A 15,612-nucleotide genomic window follows, 5' to 3' on the forward strand; every position below is an offset into this window, starting at 1 on the left:
AAGAATTTATTGTACATTATAATGTTATATTATATTATATGTTGTGTTATATTACATAAGAATTATTTTTTTTTTCATAACTTTATGAAACATAATGTGCTCAGGTCCTATTTGTTCATTATTCCTGGTACTAGCATTGTCTGTTTAACGAGATATACATGTACAATCATGTTGTACCAAAACGTCCTGTTTTCAAGTCAATATGCACCAAATATATATCATCGCACTTCGAGTTATTATTGTTTTATGTAGTGACATATGCTTCTTTTCATGACTACTTAAAGTGATAGCCCCATTAGCTGTATATAAAAAAAAATCCTTGTTCGTGTTCGTGCTTACGTTCGAATTAGTGGATTGATGAGATTTGTCTGCTCTTCATGAATTCCTGAAATCGGTCCTTAAAATGTTTCTTCTAAAGTTTCTAATGTAAATATCAAAAATTTTCAGCTCGCGCTTCGCGCTCGCATCATTTGTTTAGTGAAATACGTATGGTCATAGTAGATTCCTACAAACAAGCCTTAGAATGCCCCTCTTCAGATCTGAATTTCCTATATTTTCAGCTCGCACTTTGCGCTACTGAGATGCGTATGATAATCATGATTACTATGACTACAAAAAGCTCTTCATGTGTTTGAATGTGATTCTAACAAAATCAGCAATCGCTTGGCACTCGCATTGGATGACTATGGTGAGATATGTATACTCTTAATGGATTCAAAAAAAGAAATAGTCCTTAAAATGTCCCTGTTTGGGGTCAATATATACAAAATTTTCAGCTCGCGCTTCGCGCTCGCATCATTTTGTACGTGAAGTACGTATGGTCTTCGTAAATTCCTACAAACAAGCCTTAGAATGCTTCTCTTCAGGTCTGAATTTCCTAAATTTTTAGCTCGCGCTTCGCGCTCGCAATATTTGATTAGTGAGATGCGTATTTTAATCATGATTACAATGACTACAAAAGGTGTTTCATTTTTTCTAACAAAATCAGCAAGCGCTTGGCACTCAAATTAGATGAGTATGGTGAGATATGTATTCTCTTTTTTCTAAAAAATAGTCCTTAAACTGTCTCTGTTTGGGGTAAATAAATACAAAAATTTCAGCTCGCGCTTCGCGCTCGCATTGTTTGTTTAGCGAGACAGATACGTATTTTTTTATTTTTATTTAATAGCTTATTTTTACCCTTTTTAGATATGAATTTCAAAAATTTTCAGCTCGCGCTTCGCGCTCGCATCATTTGATCAGTGAGATACATTACATAAACGGATATTATCCGTTTAATGGCACAGTCCTTAAAATGTCTCTATATAAGGTCAATAGGCCTATACCTGGTAATTGAGCGCGCTTTGCGCGCTCACTGAGCGACTCAAAAATTTTGCTGGTGCCCCCCCAATGCCGTGACCCACGGTACGCCACTGCATACCATGGACCTATTACGAATAGGTCCATGATCATACACACCAAATTATATGAGCCTAGGTTAAGTTAAACTGAAGTTATCGTGTTTACAAGGAATAGTGAGCGGACGGACAGACGGACGGACACCGATCGCGATACCATAATACGTCCCGTCGTCTAGGACGGGCGTATATTTATAAAAATCAGTTTAAAAGAATTCAAAGAGAATCAAAGAATAAGATTATAGTCACGGGGAGGTAAAGTTATGGTGTTCGCAAAACTATTTCTCTTTCGTTCGACACACTCTTTCTCCATCTCTCATAGATTAAGCTTAAAGTTGCCACCCAGATGTTCATATAATCATCTTGTCATGTCTACATCTCTCAGGGAAAAGGATAATATGACGAGATCTCAGATCTCGTCATGTCTACATCTTTTAGAAGAGATAATCAGATGGCAAGATCTCGGATCTCGTCATGTATACATCCCGTGTGAGAGATGATCAGATGGCAAGATCTTGGATCTCGTCATTTCTAAATCTTTTAGAAGAGGTGATCAGATGGCAAGATCTTATCATCTGGGGAGCGTTTCATGAAAGGACTTGTCGGACGTTTTATCCGACAAGTCCCATTGTATCCGACAGTTACCATAGTAACAGTACCTCTCAGCCAATCAACATCAGAGAAAGATGTCAGATCTGACAACTTGTCGGATGAAAATGTTGATGAAACACTCCCCAGATCACCTCTTCTAAAAGATTTAGAAATGACGAGATCCAAGATCTTATCATCTGATCATCTCTTCCAAAGGATGTAGACATGACGAGATCCAAAAAAATTTCGTTTATATTTCTGTCCATTTTTTTTTAGATTTTCTCTCGAAGGACCTCTGGTTTGTTTCCGGTCTATTTATATCCTTTCCCGGTTCATACTACTCAATTCTATTTCAAACCTATATCAAACGAAACGAGATCAAAACTCCATCGTGACTCGCGTACCTTCTCCTTTTTCCCCTCCTAATCTTTACAGCCATATGCGAGGCATCACGTGGGCAATATGAAATAATTCAATTTAGCTTCATCTTAACCGGCGTCTTAACCTTGATCCTTGGTTTGTTGTTATTATGCCAGTACATCGACAGACCGAATACATGCAGCTTCATCAGTGTAGATATCATTTTGTTAGAAATCATAACCACAAAGGCTCGTGACAATTAAGATACTGACTTATTATTTGTATTACTTTGGACGAGTATAATAAGGTCGAAGCTCTTGTGACGCGTGTAAAGTAGCAAACTATCACATGAGACGTGTTTTGATGTTGTATCCAACCGCCGCTCCTTACGCCATAAAACCCCATGAATTAAAAGGGCGCCCCATTTAAAATGAAACTTACATTACTTCAGCGATACTATCATTAGAGTCGTTTGCAAACACTTACGACTGTTTTGCAAATGCTAGCAAATGTTTGCATGAAAATAAATTCTGAAAGAATTAGGAACATGTCTCAACTTTCTTTACGACAAGAAAAATTATTTGAAACAACGAATCTCTTAAAGGGGGCATTTCACTGAGCAGCAATGCTTGCGAACATAGCGCATTTGATATTTCTCGTGGGTGAATTTTGAATGGTTCAACAATTTTCGCAATCAGTTACGAAAGGCCAATCGTGGCTTCCGTAAAAAAGGATCGTTTGACTGGAAACGAGGTATAAGACGATATCGCTGAAGTTGTCTTTTAATTCGCCAATAACGACCAAATTACAACATGGCTCCTGTCATAGACCAAATGATTAAAAATGCGTGTTAACGTTTACCAAAATATTTTTCCGTTCTGAATCAGTTCGCAAATATATTTGTGATATTGCAAACAAACATTTGTACTCAGAGTTGGCAACACTTGTCAGAAAGGGTGACGAATCCAACTTCGCACCTTTCGTAAGCATCATCCGCTCACTGAGCTATATTCCTTTTACGACAAGAAACACTGTTTGAGACAACAAATCTATTAACTATTTATTATTTTCTTTTGCAACCATTTACGAACCTTTGGAAACCTTTTACGATCCCTATCAAATCCCCAATACGCTAAATTTATTCGCCACTCATTGAGATACCACCATCACTAAATAGGAGACGTTCATGACTAGAAGTCAGGAGAGTGAGGAGACGACTTGCAACCGTTGCGATTAGTTTCTAAATAAATTGGCAAATTGTCGCAAACAGTCACAGGCCAGTTTGTGAAAGAGCATCATCCTACTTGGTGTCACCATCGCCAACACTTTGACATGGGCTCCCTACATCACATGCCTTGCCAAAAAGGTTGCAAAGAGGTTGTACATCCTGAGCCGCTCAAGACTACAAGAGATCTCCTTCCATCCAAGGCAAGAGTCAAAATCTACAAAGCATATATTAGGCCTTAATGGCATATACAGGTTCGATTTGGGCTAGAGCTGGTACTAATGTACCCACACTTCTTGATAGGTTACAGCGGAAAGTCCCAAGTACTCCGCCTCTTGATAATTGAAGACCCTTCCAAGGTTGGACTTTATCCACTCGAGCACCGAAGAAATGTTGTATCTCTCTGTATCTTCTACCATTGTCTACCGCCACTTCTTCCTGAAACCATCCCTTGAGTTGTGTGGAATGGCCCCAAATGTCCGTTTGATGCAGCTGCCCACCCCTAAAGAGTCACTGTCCCAAAGTCAAATACTTCTCTCACCAATCTTCATATATTCCAAGGACGGCTCGGCTGTGGAATTCACTTCCCGCCTACACATTCCCTTTAGCTAACAACATAGACAGATCGAAAAAAAAAGGTTTAATACATATTTAATTAGCTTGGTGTAAACCCTTGTACTTAATCATGGTTTATTACGTGGCAGTCATGGGCCACTTTTCATCATTTTATGATGGCAACATCCAGCCCACAGAACAATCTATTAATAAAAAAACACCCCCCCCCCTTCATCATACCTCTATAATATAGCCCATGCTCTAATTTGATATGTGCAAGAATTTATTTGCAGACACAGATTCATATATACGGGGAGCGTTTCATCAACATTTTAGTCCGACGAGATCTGACAACGTTCCTAGATTGATTGGCCGAGAATCATCTTTACTATGGTAATTGTCGGATAAAACGTTCCTTTCATGAAACACTCCCCAGATCTCGAAACAGTTAAGCACATAAATCATTTAAACTTCGGTAAATACTGGTGTTTTTTTTATTTGTGACGTCTTAAACGAGCAGCTGCCTCAAATTATTCTTATGTAATATAAAATGCATAATTTTTTTTTTTTTTATGACTTACTTTTTTTTTTAAGGAGTGGGTGAGAAATCATTCTTGTATTTAAATACGGAAGGTACAATTTTCTGAGAAAATTATATTTCATTGATTTTTTTAACCATTAGATATGTAAGAAGGCTGCTCGCATATGACCTCACAGATCAAATTATTAAAATTCCAAAAAAAAAATTCTTTGATAGATTTTCATCAAATCTTCGCCAATATTTTTTATTATTTTTTCTGCTATTTTTTTATAATAAACTTTTTGTCAGGGTAAACTTTCCCTTTAAGTCTTAAGAAATGTTGTTGGTCTCTGTAATACCTAAAAAAAAATTGTAAGCGCATCACATTTCAATACTCCACATGGAGTGAGGGATGCGCATAACATTGTGTGAATCTAATTACCGGTGCTAATAATAAGTTTTTAAGTGCCTAGAAGCGTACAATGTATGTCATGAGTTCCTTATAACCAGATAATGAAACAATAGTTTCTATAATTGAAAGGAAAAAGTCAATCCGCACAAAGCAGTCGTCCGTCAAAGTCGGTAGGATTGGCAATTATATCTCGTAAGGGATTTACTTATTAATACTGTAGGGTATTAACATTTATCCTAATAAGATCAGTAACACTATAAGAATGAGCTGATATCAGAGGTGTATTCCTGATTTCATCTGGGGAGGCATATACATATTTTTTCTCTTTTGCACAACGTTCTTTTTTACAAACAAGAAAAGGGGACAATCAAAACGAAAAATATCTGCCCACCCACGCCCCCACAAAAATAGAGGTTATCCAAGGAAGACTCCTTTTTTTCTTTTTCATTATACTAACGGATCATCCAGGATCGGGCGGACCCCGCGCTCTTAGATCCGCCACTGCATGGGCAAAATTATATTGATTTTCAATGAGAAGATAAAATAGCAAACATTATTTGTTTTTCTCCTAATGGTGTATGAGTCTCGGAAGAACGTGTCGTATTATGATAACTCGTTGAAACTGCGTTGACAGTGCCGAAGTAAATCACAAAATTTAAAGGGGCTAATATATTTGACAATTGTTATATCACTTTCATTTAGGGCTGAATTCATTTCCAACACACACACACAGTGACACGCGCGAGCACCCTCACGCACACCTACAAACACACGAAATATTTTAGTTTACATTAGTATGACTGGAACTAACAAAATGAAGTGAACGAATATAGATTGATATTGTGTTTTATACTTTATAGACAATAATTTGCAAATGTCAGCAAGCGAGTAAAACTCAATATCCTCTCAATAATCCTGGCATGTAATTTATTTATTTTTTCCATATGGTCTTATTACTTAAATTTTTGAGGAAATTCAGTGCAAATTATGATTTTTTTTAATGCAATAGTTTCTATAATTGAAAGGAAAAATTCAATCCGCACAAAGCAGTCATCCGTCAAAGTCGGTAGGATTGGCAATTATATCTCGTAAGGGATTTACTTATTAATACTGTGGGGTATTAACATTTATCCTAATGAGATCAGTCACAGTAAGAATAAAGCTGATATCAGAGGTGTATTCCTGATTTCACCGGGGAGGCATACATAATTTTTCTCTTTTGCACAACGTTCTTTGTTACAAGCAAGAAAAGGGGTCAATCAAAACGAAAAATATCTGCCCACCCACGCCCCCACAAAAATAGAGGTTATCCAAGGAAGACTCCTTTTTTCTTTTTCATTATACTAACGGATCATCCAGGATCGGGCGGACCCCGCGCTCTTGGATCCGCCACTGCAATGGCAAAATAATATTGATTCTTATTGAGAAGATAAAATTGCAAACATTATTTGTTTTTCTCCTAATGGTGTATGAGTCTCGGAAGAACGTGTCGTATTATGATAACTCGTTGAAACTGCGTTGACATTGCCGACGTAAATCACAAAATTTAAAGGAGCTAAGATATTTGACAGTTGTTATATCACTTTCATTTAGGGCTGAATTCATTTCCAACACACACACACCCACATTGACACGCGCGAGCACCCTCACGCACACCCACATACACATGAAATAATTACATAGTTTACAACATGACTGAGAACTAACAAAATAAAGTATATTGATTAATATTGTGTTTTATACTTTATAGACAATAATTTGCAGCGAATAAACTCAATATCCTCTCAAGGTTCCTGGACCCCGTTGCATAAAAGTTTCTTTTATGGTAACTTTGCCATCCAATGAACTACCATGGTAACAATGCTCATCAGCCAATCAAAATCAAGGATTCCATTGGATGACAAAGTTACCATAATTGTAAATGTTATGCAACGTTATGCCCTGGCATGTAATTTCATTCATTATTTTTTTCCATATGGTCTTATTAGTTAAATTTTCGAGTAAATTCAATGCAACTTGTGATTTTTTAATGCAATAGAACGTTTATGAAAATATACCCTCTCCAAATAATTCTAAATGATGACTTTTGTTGGTTAAACATCAAGTTGAGTTGGCCACTGATGGGTATTTTGAGGGTGGCACGACATTTGCTCCTGCGACAATTGCTCCGGGCTTAATGATGATAATAATAATAGCAATAAAAACAACAATAATAATAATAATAAAATAATTATAATAATTATGATAATAATAATAATAATGATAATGATAATAATAATAAACAGTTCTTGTATAGCGCATATCACATTATGATAATAACGTCTCAAAGGCGGCCGTAGTTACTTACAGCGCACACGCATTTCAAGGAATCAATTCCTACCAGGTACCCATTTACCACACCTGGTTCGAGTGCAGCACAATGTGGATAAATTTCTTGCTGAAGGAAACTACGCCATGGCTGAGATTTGAAAAACCAACTACCCTCTATGTAAAACTCCGGAGACTAATCCACTTGGCCACAAAGCTCACAAGAATAGATAAATAACACCCCCACCACACACACACACCACTTACACCACCATCACACCTCCCTAACACCCGTACGCAGAATTTGGTCTAAGGCTGGTGAAAATACACAAAATAGGTAAAACATTATATAAGCAAGCGAGCGAAGCAACCCAGCTTACCATAAAGGTGTTCTTTTTTTTATTTTCAAAGATGGACTGGGCCCACCCTTAACGTCATTTTAGGTTTAATGGCAATAACAATAATAGATTTAAAAATTATGGGTGCAACTGATTCTCCTGTCCCCAGGTGCATATACCCCCCCCCCCCCGGGGGGGGGGTGTCGTTGTACGTTTTTACACCTATAGTTTGCATTTTGTGAACACGGAGTCAATAAATAAAAAGCTTTTGAATTCCATTCATTGTGACAGGCCTATGTCCTTTTCATAAGTAAGCTCAGCTCATAATCGACATCAGAGCAAATTATAAGGGTTTTAAATGGTTAAATATGATAAAATATGAACTTCGTAATACCGGTTATCCGTGAAAACCATCGAATCATATTGATTTAGCTTATCTGTAACATGGGGAGACATGTAATTGCACAATAAAAGACATTTAGCTATTGTTAAATTTTACGATTTGACATCGGCATTGTGAGTGTAAAGAATTCTAATGGGGTGTTGCAAAAAACTTGCAATCAATTTCAAGTCAAATTTCTGTCCAAAAATCAGTCATTAATCTAGTTATTTATTGCAAACTCGCACTTGATCGCTTGTTTTCTTCTCGCAACAAGATGCAAAATCTATTTGGATATAGTTACAATTGATATATCAATTGGTAATTCGCAACAGAAATTTGTAATTGATTGCAAACATTTTTTGGCAGTACTTCATTAGTTTATTTCTCCTTCCTTCTACCATTGTCTATTGGAGGATATCTAATGTATACCGAGTAAGAACTATTTGCTGTGAATATTATCATGGCCGTAAATATACATGTACATGCATCACTGTAATGCTGTAGTAAAATTTAAAGCAATCAAATTAAAATTCCATAATCTATCTGCTTTTTTCAAAGGATTTAGACAAAATAAATTTCACTGAATTAGCAAGGAAATTGTTTTTCTTGGCAACAATAATTAATTTGACTACCAACCATTTTTAAAACACTTATCATTGGTGGCTGCCACTGCTTTGTTAATTCTCTTATAGACATAGCAACAATCAATTCAAATCAAAGTCTATAGTACTAACTGTGATCGACTGGAAAGATACATCAGTTTTAAAGGTCAAGTCCACCCTAGAAAATGTTGATTTGAATATGTAGAGAAAATCAAACTAACATAACGCAGAAAATTTCATCAAAATCGGATGTAAAATACGAAAGTTATTTTAAAGTTTCCCTTATTTTTCACAAAACAGTAATATGCACAACTCAGTGGCATGCAAATGAGACAGTCGATGATGTCCCTCACTCACTATTTCTTTTGTTTTTATTGTTTGAATTATACAATATTTCATTTTTGCTGATTTGACAATAAGGACCAACTTGACTGAACCATATAGTATGTAACAATGCTAATTTCACATGTTCAGGGAGGAATTAAGTGTTGTTTCACTTAACAATGAAGAGAAAATGAGAATATTTTATATTTTATATAATAAAGTACAAAAGAAATAGTGAGTCGATGACGTCATCAGTCTTCTCATTTGCATACCGACTGTGCATATTGCTGTTTTGTGAAATTAAGTGAAATTTTAAAATGCCATAACTTTCTTATTTTACATCCGATTTTGATGAAAATTTCAGTGTTATGCTTGTTGGATTTTTTTTGTTGGGGTAGACTTGTCCTTCAAAGATTCTAATGCAACTCGACGTATAGTTCTATTTATAGAGAGTAGATTTAGAATATTATAAGTGAAAATTCATTCTACTCCGGATATAAAACAAAAAATAATATTTAGAACCTGCACATTAAAACCAACTTTCGTGACTTCTCTTAGCATTTTCTGAATCCTTTGAAGAAATGTTTCTCCATATTTCTGACTAATTTGTTTCTATCACGTTTTCCAACACGCATCCTACTTCCTGCTTCTGTTTGAGTAAAAAAATGCGTTGAACAATAATTCAATCAATATCCCATTAGAGTTATTCCGAAGCATAACAGCTTCCAAACATGCATATAGCTGAATTTTTCAAAAACAGGAAAATCAAACGTGAGTATAATGAGCAGACATGAATTATGTCTGAATGTCATGAAATATTGAATTAGAGGCACCATATATTACTTGAAAATCATATTGACATATTTTGTTCCAAAGGTTTCGGAAACGATGCATCGCTGAACATTTAATTGGTTCACTGGGCCTAAATTATGCAAAGGGCTGTTGCATCACTTGCATTCACTGCACTAGACGTGGTCGACACTGAGATCCGCACTGGGAATATATATTAAATCAATGAGTATCATTAAAATAAGACTTATTAGCAACTCAATTATCAGACATTGTTTGGCAAAAGTGCTCGTTTATTTTGTTCTTTCCTCGCGCATTAATTGTGAAGAAAGAATTTTAGTGATTATTCCCTGACAATTAATTCAAGAATGATTTGGGTGCCAAATGAGCTTATAAATTGAGCTTGCACTGTTAGAGATTTTGTCACAGTAGGCTATCCATAGTTAATGAACTTTAGATCAAAGATTAAATCAAAACCGAGTTCAGCATACGGGCCTTTGACACCAGTTCTGAAGACAATAATGAGTTTAAACAAACACAATATCATAAATCAATTCAAATGTATAGTTCATCATTAAAATCCCATAGGCCTAAGCGAGAGCACAATTAGCACCAAAACGCTACTTTTTTAAAGAGATTAATTCTAAATTACTTATATTGAATCATAATAAAGTCCCTCGGGGAAAAAAAGAAAAAATAATCAGATCCTTGGTTGTTTTTAAATCAACTTAAATCATTTATGCTTTATTCTTAGCCAAACATGAAACAGATGATTATTTCGTAAAACTTATTTCAAATCAAGTACTTAATATGTTATACAATATAATTATTTCCTAAAGATTTCCTTTAAATCAAGTACTTTATCTTGTTCGCGCCGTCTGAGATACTTGCACTTGATAAGATCTTTAGTCAGTTGTGATGCATCAAGAGAACGAGAGTCCGGCCTGTAATATCGCATTGTTACGTACTTGTCAGTCTTTCGTGGGGTTTGGTCATTCCCTGTACCCTTTTTCTTATCTTTTGTTTCAATTTCATCTTTTGATTTTTCCTGAGACTGATTTGTTCCATCTTCTCTGCCTTCTTCTGCTTCTGGTTCTTTCCATGCAGGTTTTCTTGGGCGTAGTCGTAGGACGCGTCCTCCAGGCATTTGGTAGCGCCCGGTGACGATGTTCGGCGACCGTACCGACAACGCTGTTGTCCAGGATTGCGAGGCGGTTGACGACGACTCGGTCTTTCGAATGCTTTTCGGTTTGGCACTCATAGACATGACACCAGTTGCTGCCATCTTTAGAGATGGTTTGAATTTGGGTTTGATTTGAGGAGATGTCGGTGATACTGTTTCTGTTGCTGCTGGTGCCACTGCAGAATTCCTGAGACGAGTGTTGCCTGCTGACTGCTTCCTATGTGTCGCAGAAGAACGGCTTGCTCTACTAGATGATCTAGAAGATGAGCACATGTCGGCCATGGCGTAGAACTCTTTCAATGATTTTGGCTGCAGAAGGTAATCCATTTCATCTGCTGGCAAATCTTTTAACTGAGTTATAGTTCTAGGTGTTTTCTGTGGAATCGCCAGTCGAAGGTGATCCGGGGATAACGTTATGATTGTGCTCTTTTTCACCGGTTGAACCGACTTTGATCTTCCTCTTGGTTTCGCCAGTTCCTCAAGACGACTCAAGCTGTAGGATCGTCGGGGTCTAACTTCGGCATCCTCGGTTGGTCCTTCTTTATCCCTTTTTGTTCTGAACCCGACACTCGAGTTTGGGCGTCTAGCGCCATTCAACAGTCTTTGATGCACTATATCTATCTCATTACCCGTATTTCGTTTGAGCCCGTCATCATCCGAATCATCTTCGATCTCCTTTGAGAAGTTGTACTTTTGTCTCAGGGCCAGGATTCTATCTTCAAGTCGTGTTTGTTCTCTTAGGATAAGTTCTTGAGCCACGGTTCTATCGAGAAAACGAACCCGTTTTTTCGACATGTTTCCTTCGTTCTTCGTCCCTTCTCTCGTCACTAGGTTCCCACTTTTAGATATTTTGTCTTTCTCGACCGGGACCGTGACGATTATACCTTGACGAACAGCGTGTGCTGTTCTAAGACCAATATCCATAGCATTAACAGAGTTTAATTTCTGTCACGTAGATGAACAATATCTTTCCTCCGTTATGATCAAATTATTTAAATGAAACCGATGGACATTGCGTCTTCCAAAATGAGTATAGGCTCTCCTTAACGAACCGTAGTGTTTTAAAAAGTTATAATAATCCTTCGCAGATTGGTGTTACAACTAGCCTCTTGGTTCGTATGCTAGGACCATGATTATTTTCACATTGATTTTTGGATGAAAGTTCTGTAGGAAAGTTTTCCTTTTTTCTTTTACCGAATAAAAAAATCTCAAAATGAAGTCTTCAAGTGCAGAATGATACGTTGACTAGGTGAACATTAAACTGTATGCCACAAGTCCTGCTAGCAGACCATATACATGTAAAACAAAAGCTTTCCTTCTGATTCATGTATTTCAAGTTCGGTGAGGTAGTTCTCCATCGTAATTTCAGTATTTTTCACGTAAATGAAATAAAAGTAATGTTGCCAAAAACAATTCATTGCACGCAAACGGGAAGAGCTGAAGAGCAAAATTCACAAATGTCTGTAATAATGTTTCAACAAGGCAATAAACATATCATTTTAGTGATAAGGGACAGTCATAAAGATAATATCAAGAGCTTCAAAGTCCTTGAGATTACAGATATATGGATTGATTCTCTAGTTTGTTTGATTTAAAAAAACAGTTGTTAAATCCCTCTGATGTTTCTCAACACGTAGGAGAAGCTCCAAGTTCACCGTGGGTGGCATGTGTGTTAACAAGCTTTACTCATTAATCACCGGAATTCATTAGGAAACTTAATGAACCCTAGAAAACAGTTGGTGTCTCTTGCATGGCACAAACATATTACGTTCTTGATGAGCTTTGATTTAAAAAAAAATGATGAGACAGCCGTGGTTAGTAAATATTATGGCAGTTTCAGTAATTATTTTGCGTCAGGGAGTGAGCCTTCTCGCTCTCCAATCTAGAAAACAACATCCTTTTTTTTTCAAAAGCAGCTCCTAATTATTGTCCCATTGTCCATTTTTTTATAGTCCATATGAACAACATGGGAGGCGATGTCCTCTCCTGATAACGAGTGCTTTCCACTTTGCATGCTCGGTCAACAAATACTTTCTTAAAAAACAGCCTCGAATTCACCACAATTCTTAGGGTTAGAGTAGCCTGTAGGCTGTGTTCACTTATACTCGATGTTTTGCCAACAACAACTGAAATCACCATCTAATTTATTACGTAATGATGTCTCGCAAATATAGCAAGCCCTCTCCTCCACCCCAAACCCTCTCATTCTCTCTCTCTCACTCTTCACGTGCGTGTTCATATCTTTTCTGTCGTTTCTTTCATCCTTTTGTTTCGCTTATTATGGCAAATAGAAGTCATATATTTCATCATCTATCTTGCCATTTGTCTCGAACCCAGTAAAAACTTTTAAACTGATTAAACAAATCTAAAACTTAGACATTTGCCGAAAGGACTGCATGTACAACGGCTAATTCTTTTGATATTGCAAACTGGTGTCAAACAGCATTTTCTCAATGATTATGAAAGTCTTATTCGGTAGATTGATTTCAATTTCTTTTTTTTTAATTTGATGGGGATTTCTTCTTTTTTAAATGGGGGTACTGATGAAAAAAAATGTTCACTTGCTCGAGAAATGATAGCACATAGCTATATCACTACTCTTTCATTTTCCAAAGTCATTGGTAGGCCTTTTTATTTTCATTTTACTCTACAACTTATATACATAATAAAGGATTAAGTATTGCCCCTTCATCTCTCTCCCTCTCTCTTTCTCTCTGTATTTCTTTTTTTTTCTCTTTGTATTATATCTATATATGCATTACTCCCTAACTCTATTTCCCCTCCGCTTCTCACTCGTTAAATGTAAAGAATACCTTCAACAATCTCTTTATTTCATCTCGAAGATGACAAAGGGTGCTTGGGGCACTACCTCATGCCCGCCAAAACAAATATCACTAATTCATGGGTAAACCCACGCTATTGTCTGTTCTGCCTTTCAACATGTCTTGGTTTCAACCAATGGATAGTGGAATCCAAAGCCCGTCTTATATCCATCCTATCAAACCCTTGATCAAATTTATCCCCACTTCTTCATTGTGAGATGAATGAATCAACAGAATTTAGTTAGCCTAATCAAACAAAAGTCATTTGGATATACTTTCTTCCATGTTACTATAATTAGCGAGTCTTCGCAATTACAACGGGGACAGATTCTAGAACATAGTAAATGTATTGAATATTGCTGCCAAGTCACAATGAACAGCTGAGAGCCGGCCTTTGTCGAAAATTTGTGAATCTGCCGGGACTGCAGATCGTCTGATGACAAATTGCAAATTTGTCATTGGTCCAGAGTCACGGACGAAACTACTGTTTTGATTCACCGATTTTCGACAAAGACTGCTTTGTCATGAAAGGCTTTTGACAATAGATTCTCTACGTTCCAAAAAGAGTCTGTATAGTTATGGCAAAAACTCCCTCATATCATCTAGAATACAGGAAGAGGTGCACGGGGGCAGCTGGGGGCATTCTTTACCCATCTGTTTCAAATATACGTAAATTCCCTTCTGATTGTGTGTGTGTGTGTTTTTTGTTTTTTTGCAAGGTCAACTCCCGCTCGGCTCATCCCTTTTCAAATCCGTCCTGCAGTCCCTGGAATAAACATATGCTTACTTATTCTGAATTTTATGCATTTATTGATGGTTCCTGGCAAAATTGAAAACTTGCTCGAGACCTATAAAAACCTAAAAACCAATCCATGCAAATTTGATTCTATCCAGGGTTCTGTAAAAAATGAAAATACCCATAACTTTGAATATCTGCAGGTCTTTCTAGGTTGAGTGATGATTTTTTTATGGTAATTAATAACACGCGGGGGGGGGGGGCTTAAAATAAGCTAACCAAAGGGATCAAAATATTACTTATGTATGGACATAACATAGCAACACACACGAATTATAGCATACTCCATTGACATTTTGTTGTTGTTTTAGCTTGGAATTCATTATAAATTATATCTTGGGCACGGTGGCTCAGTGGTATAGCGCTCGCCTCATGAACGGGAGTTCGTGGGTTCGATCCTCGACCAAAGACTTATAAAATGGGACCTTTTGCCCTCTTGCTATAGGCGCACAGCAGTTAGATTGGAGAAGGGTAATAATAACATATTATGTTATACAGGGCCCGCTGGTAGAGCAGGGGCCCGTTTCTCAACACCTGGACAAGTTAGGGTGCGTTTATGCGCCACTTTTTTACCCTAGAATCATGATCTGAATCAAGATTCAGATCATGATTCTGCAGAATCACGATTACGTTAAAGTGAAAATAAACGTCTTTCAGATCACAAACATGAAACACGGAAAAGGGGGCGTTTGGAAAAACGTTTCTGTAGAATCACGAACGAAAAAGGTCGTATAAACGCAATCGTGATTTGAATCATGATTCTATGACGTCACTGTGTCGGGCTACTTTCGGTTTGACTCTTGCCAAGCTCAAGGCGCTCGATATACCCAGTGTATGAACATAATTATGTTAAATGCATTTCTTGTCATGTTCAAGTTCTGTGTTGGTCATCGCATCGTCCACTACTTTAAAATTTTTGGTGATGACTGTCTTCAACTTCAAGTTCTAGTAAATGAATTATCTGGACAGACAATGATCTCAGTATATCTTTATCCACCAACCACGGAGT

General features: G+C 36.9%; 1 protein-coding gene across 1 annotated transcript; it reads right to left on the reverse strand.

Annotated features, from left to right (window-relative positions):
• Positions 1-7,718: 7,718 nt before the first annotated feature.
• Positions 7,719-13,080, reverse strand: LOC129270527 (uncharacterized). Its single transcript, XM_064105902.1, has 2 exons — positions 10,608-13,080; positions 7,719-8,867 (listed from the first exon to the last, which is right to left on the reverse strand). The coding sequence occupies exon 1, from the start codon at positions 11,907-11,909 to the stop codon at positions 10,629-10,631; it is 1,281 nt and encodes a 426-aa protein (XP_063961972.1). The 5' UTR covers positions 11,910-13,080; the 3' UTR covers positions 7,719-8,867; positions 10,608-10,628.
• Positions 13,081-15,612: the final 2,532 nt, after the last annotated feature.

Source organism: Lytechinus pictus, chromosome 10, assembly GCF_037042905.1.
Source record: "Lytechinus pictus isolate F3 Inbred chromosome 10, Lp3.0, whole genome shotgun sequence".
In the NCBI taxonomy this organism is placed as follows: domain Eukaryota; kingdom Metazoa; phylum Echinodermata; class Echinoidea; order Temnopleuroida; family Toxopneustidae; genus Lytechinus; species Lytechinus pictus.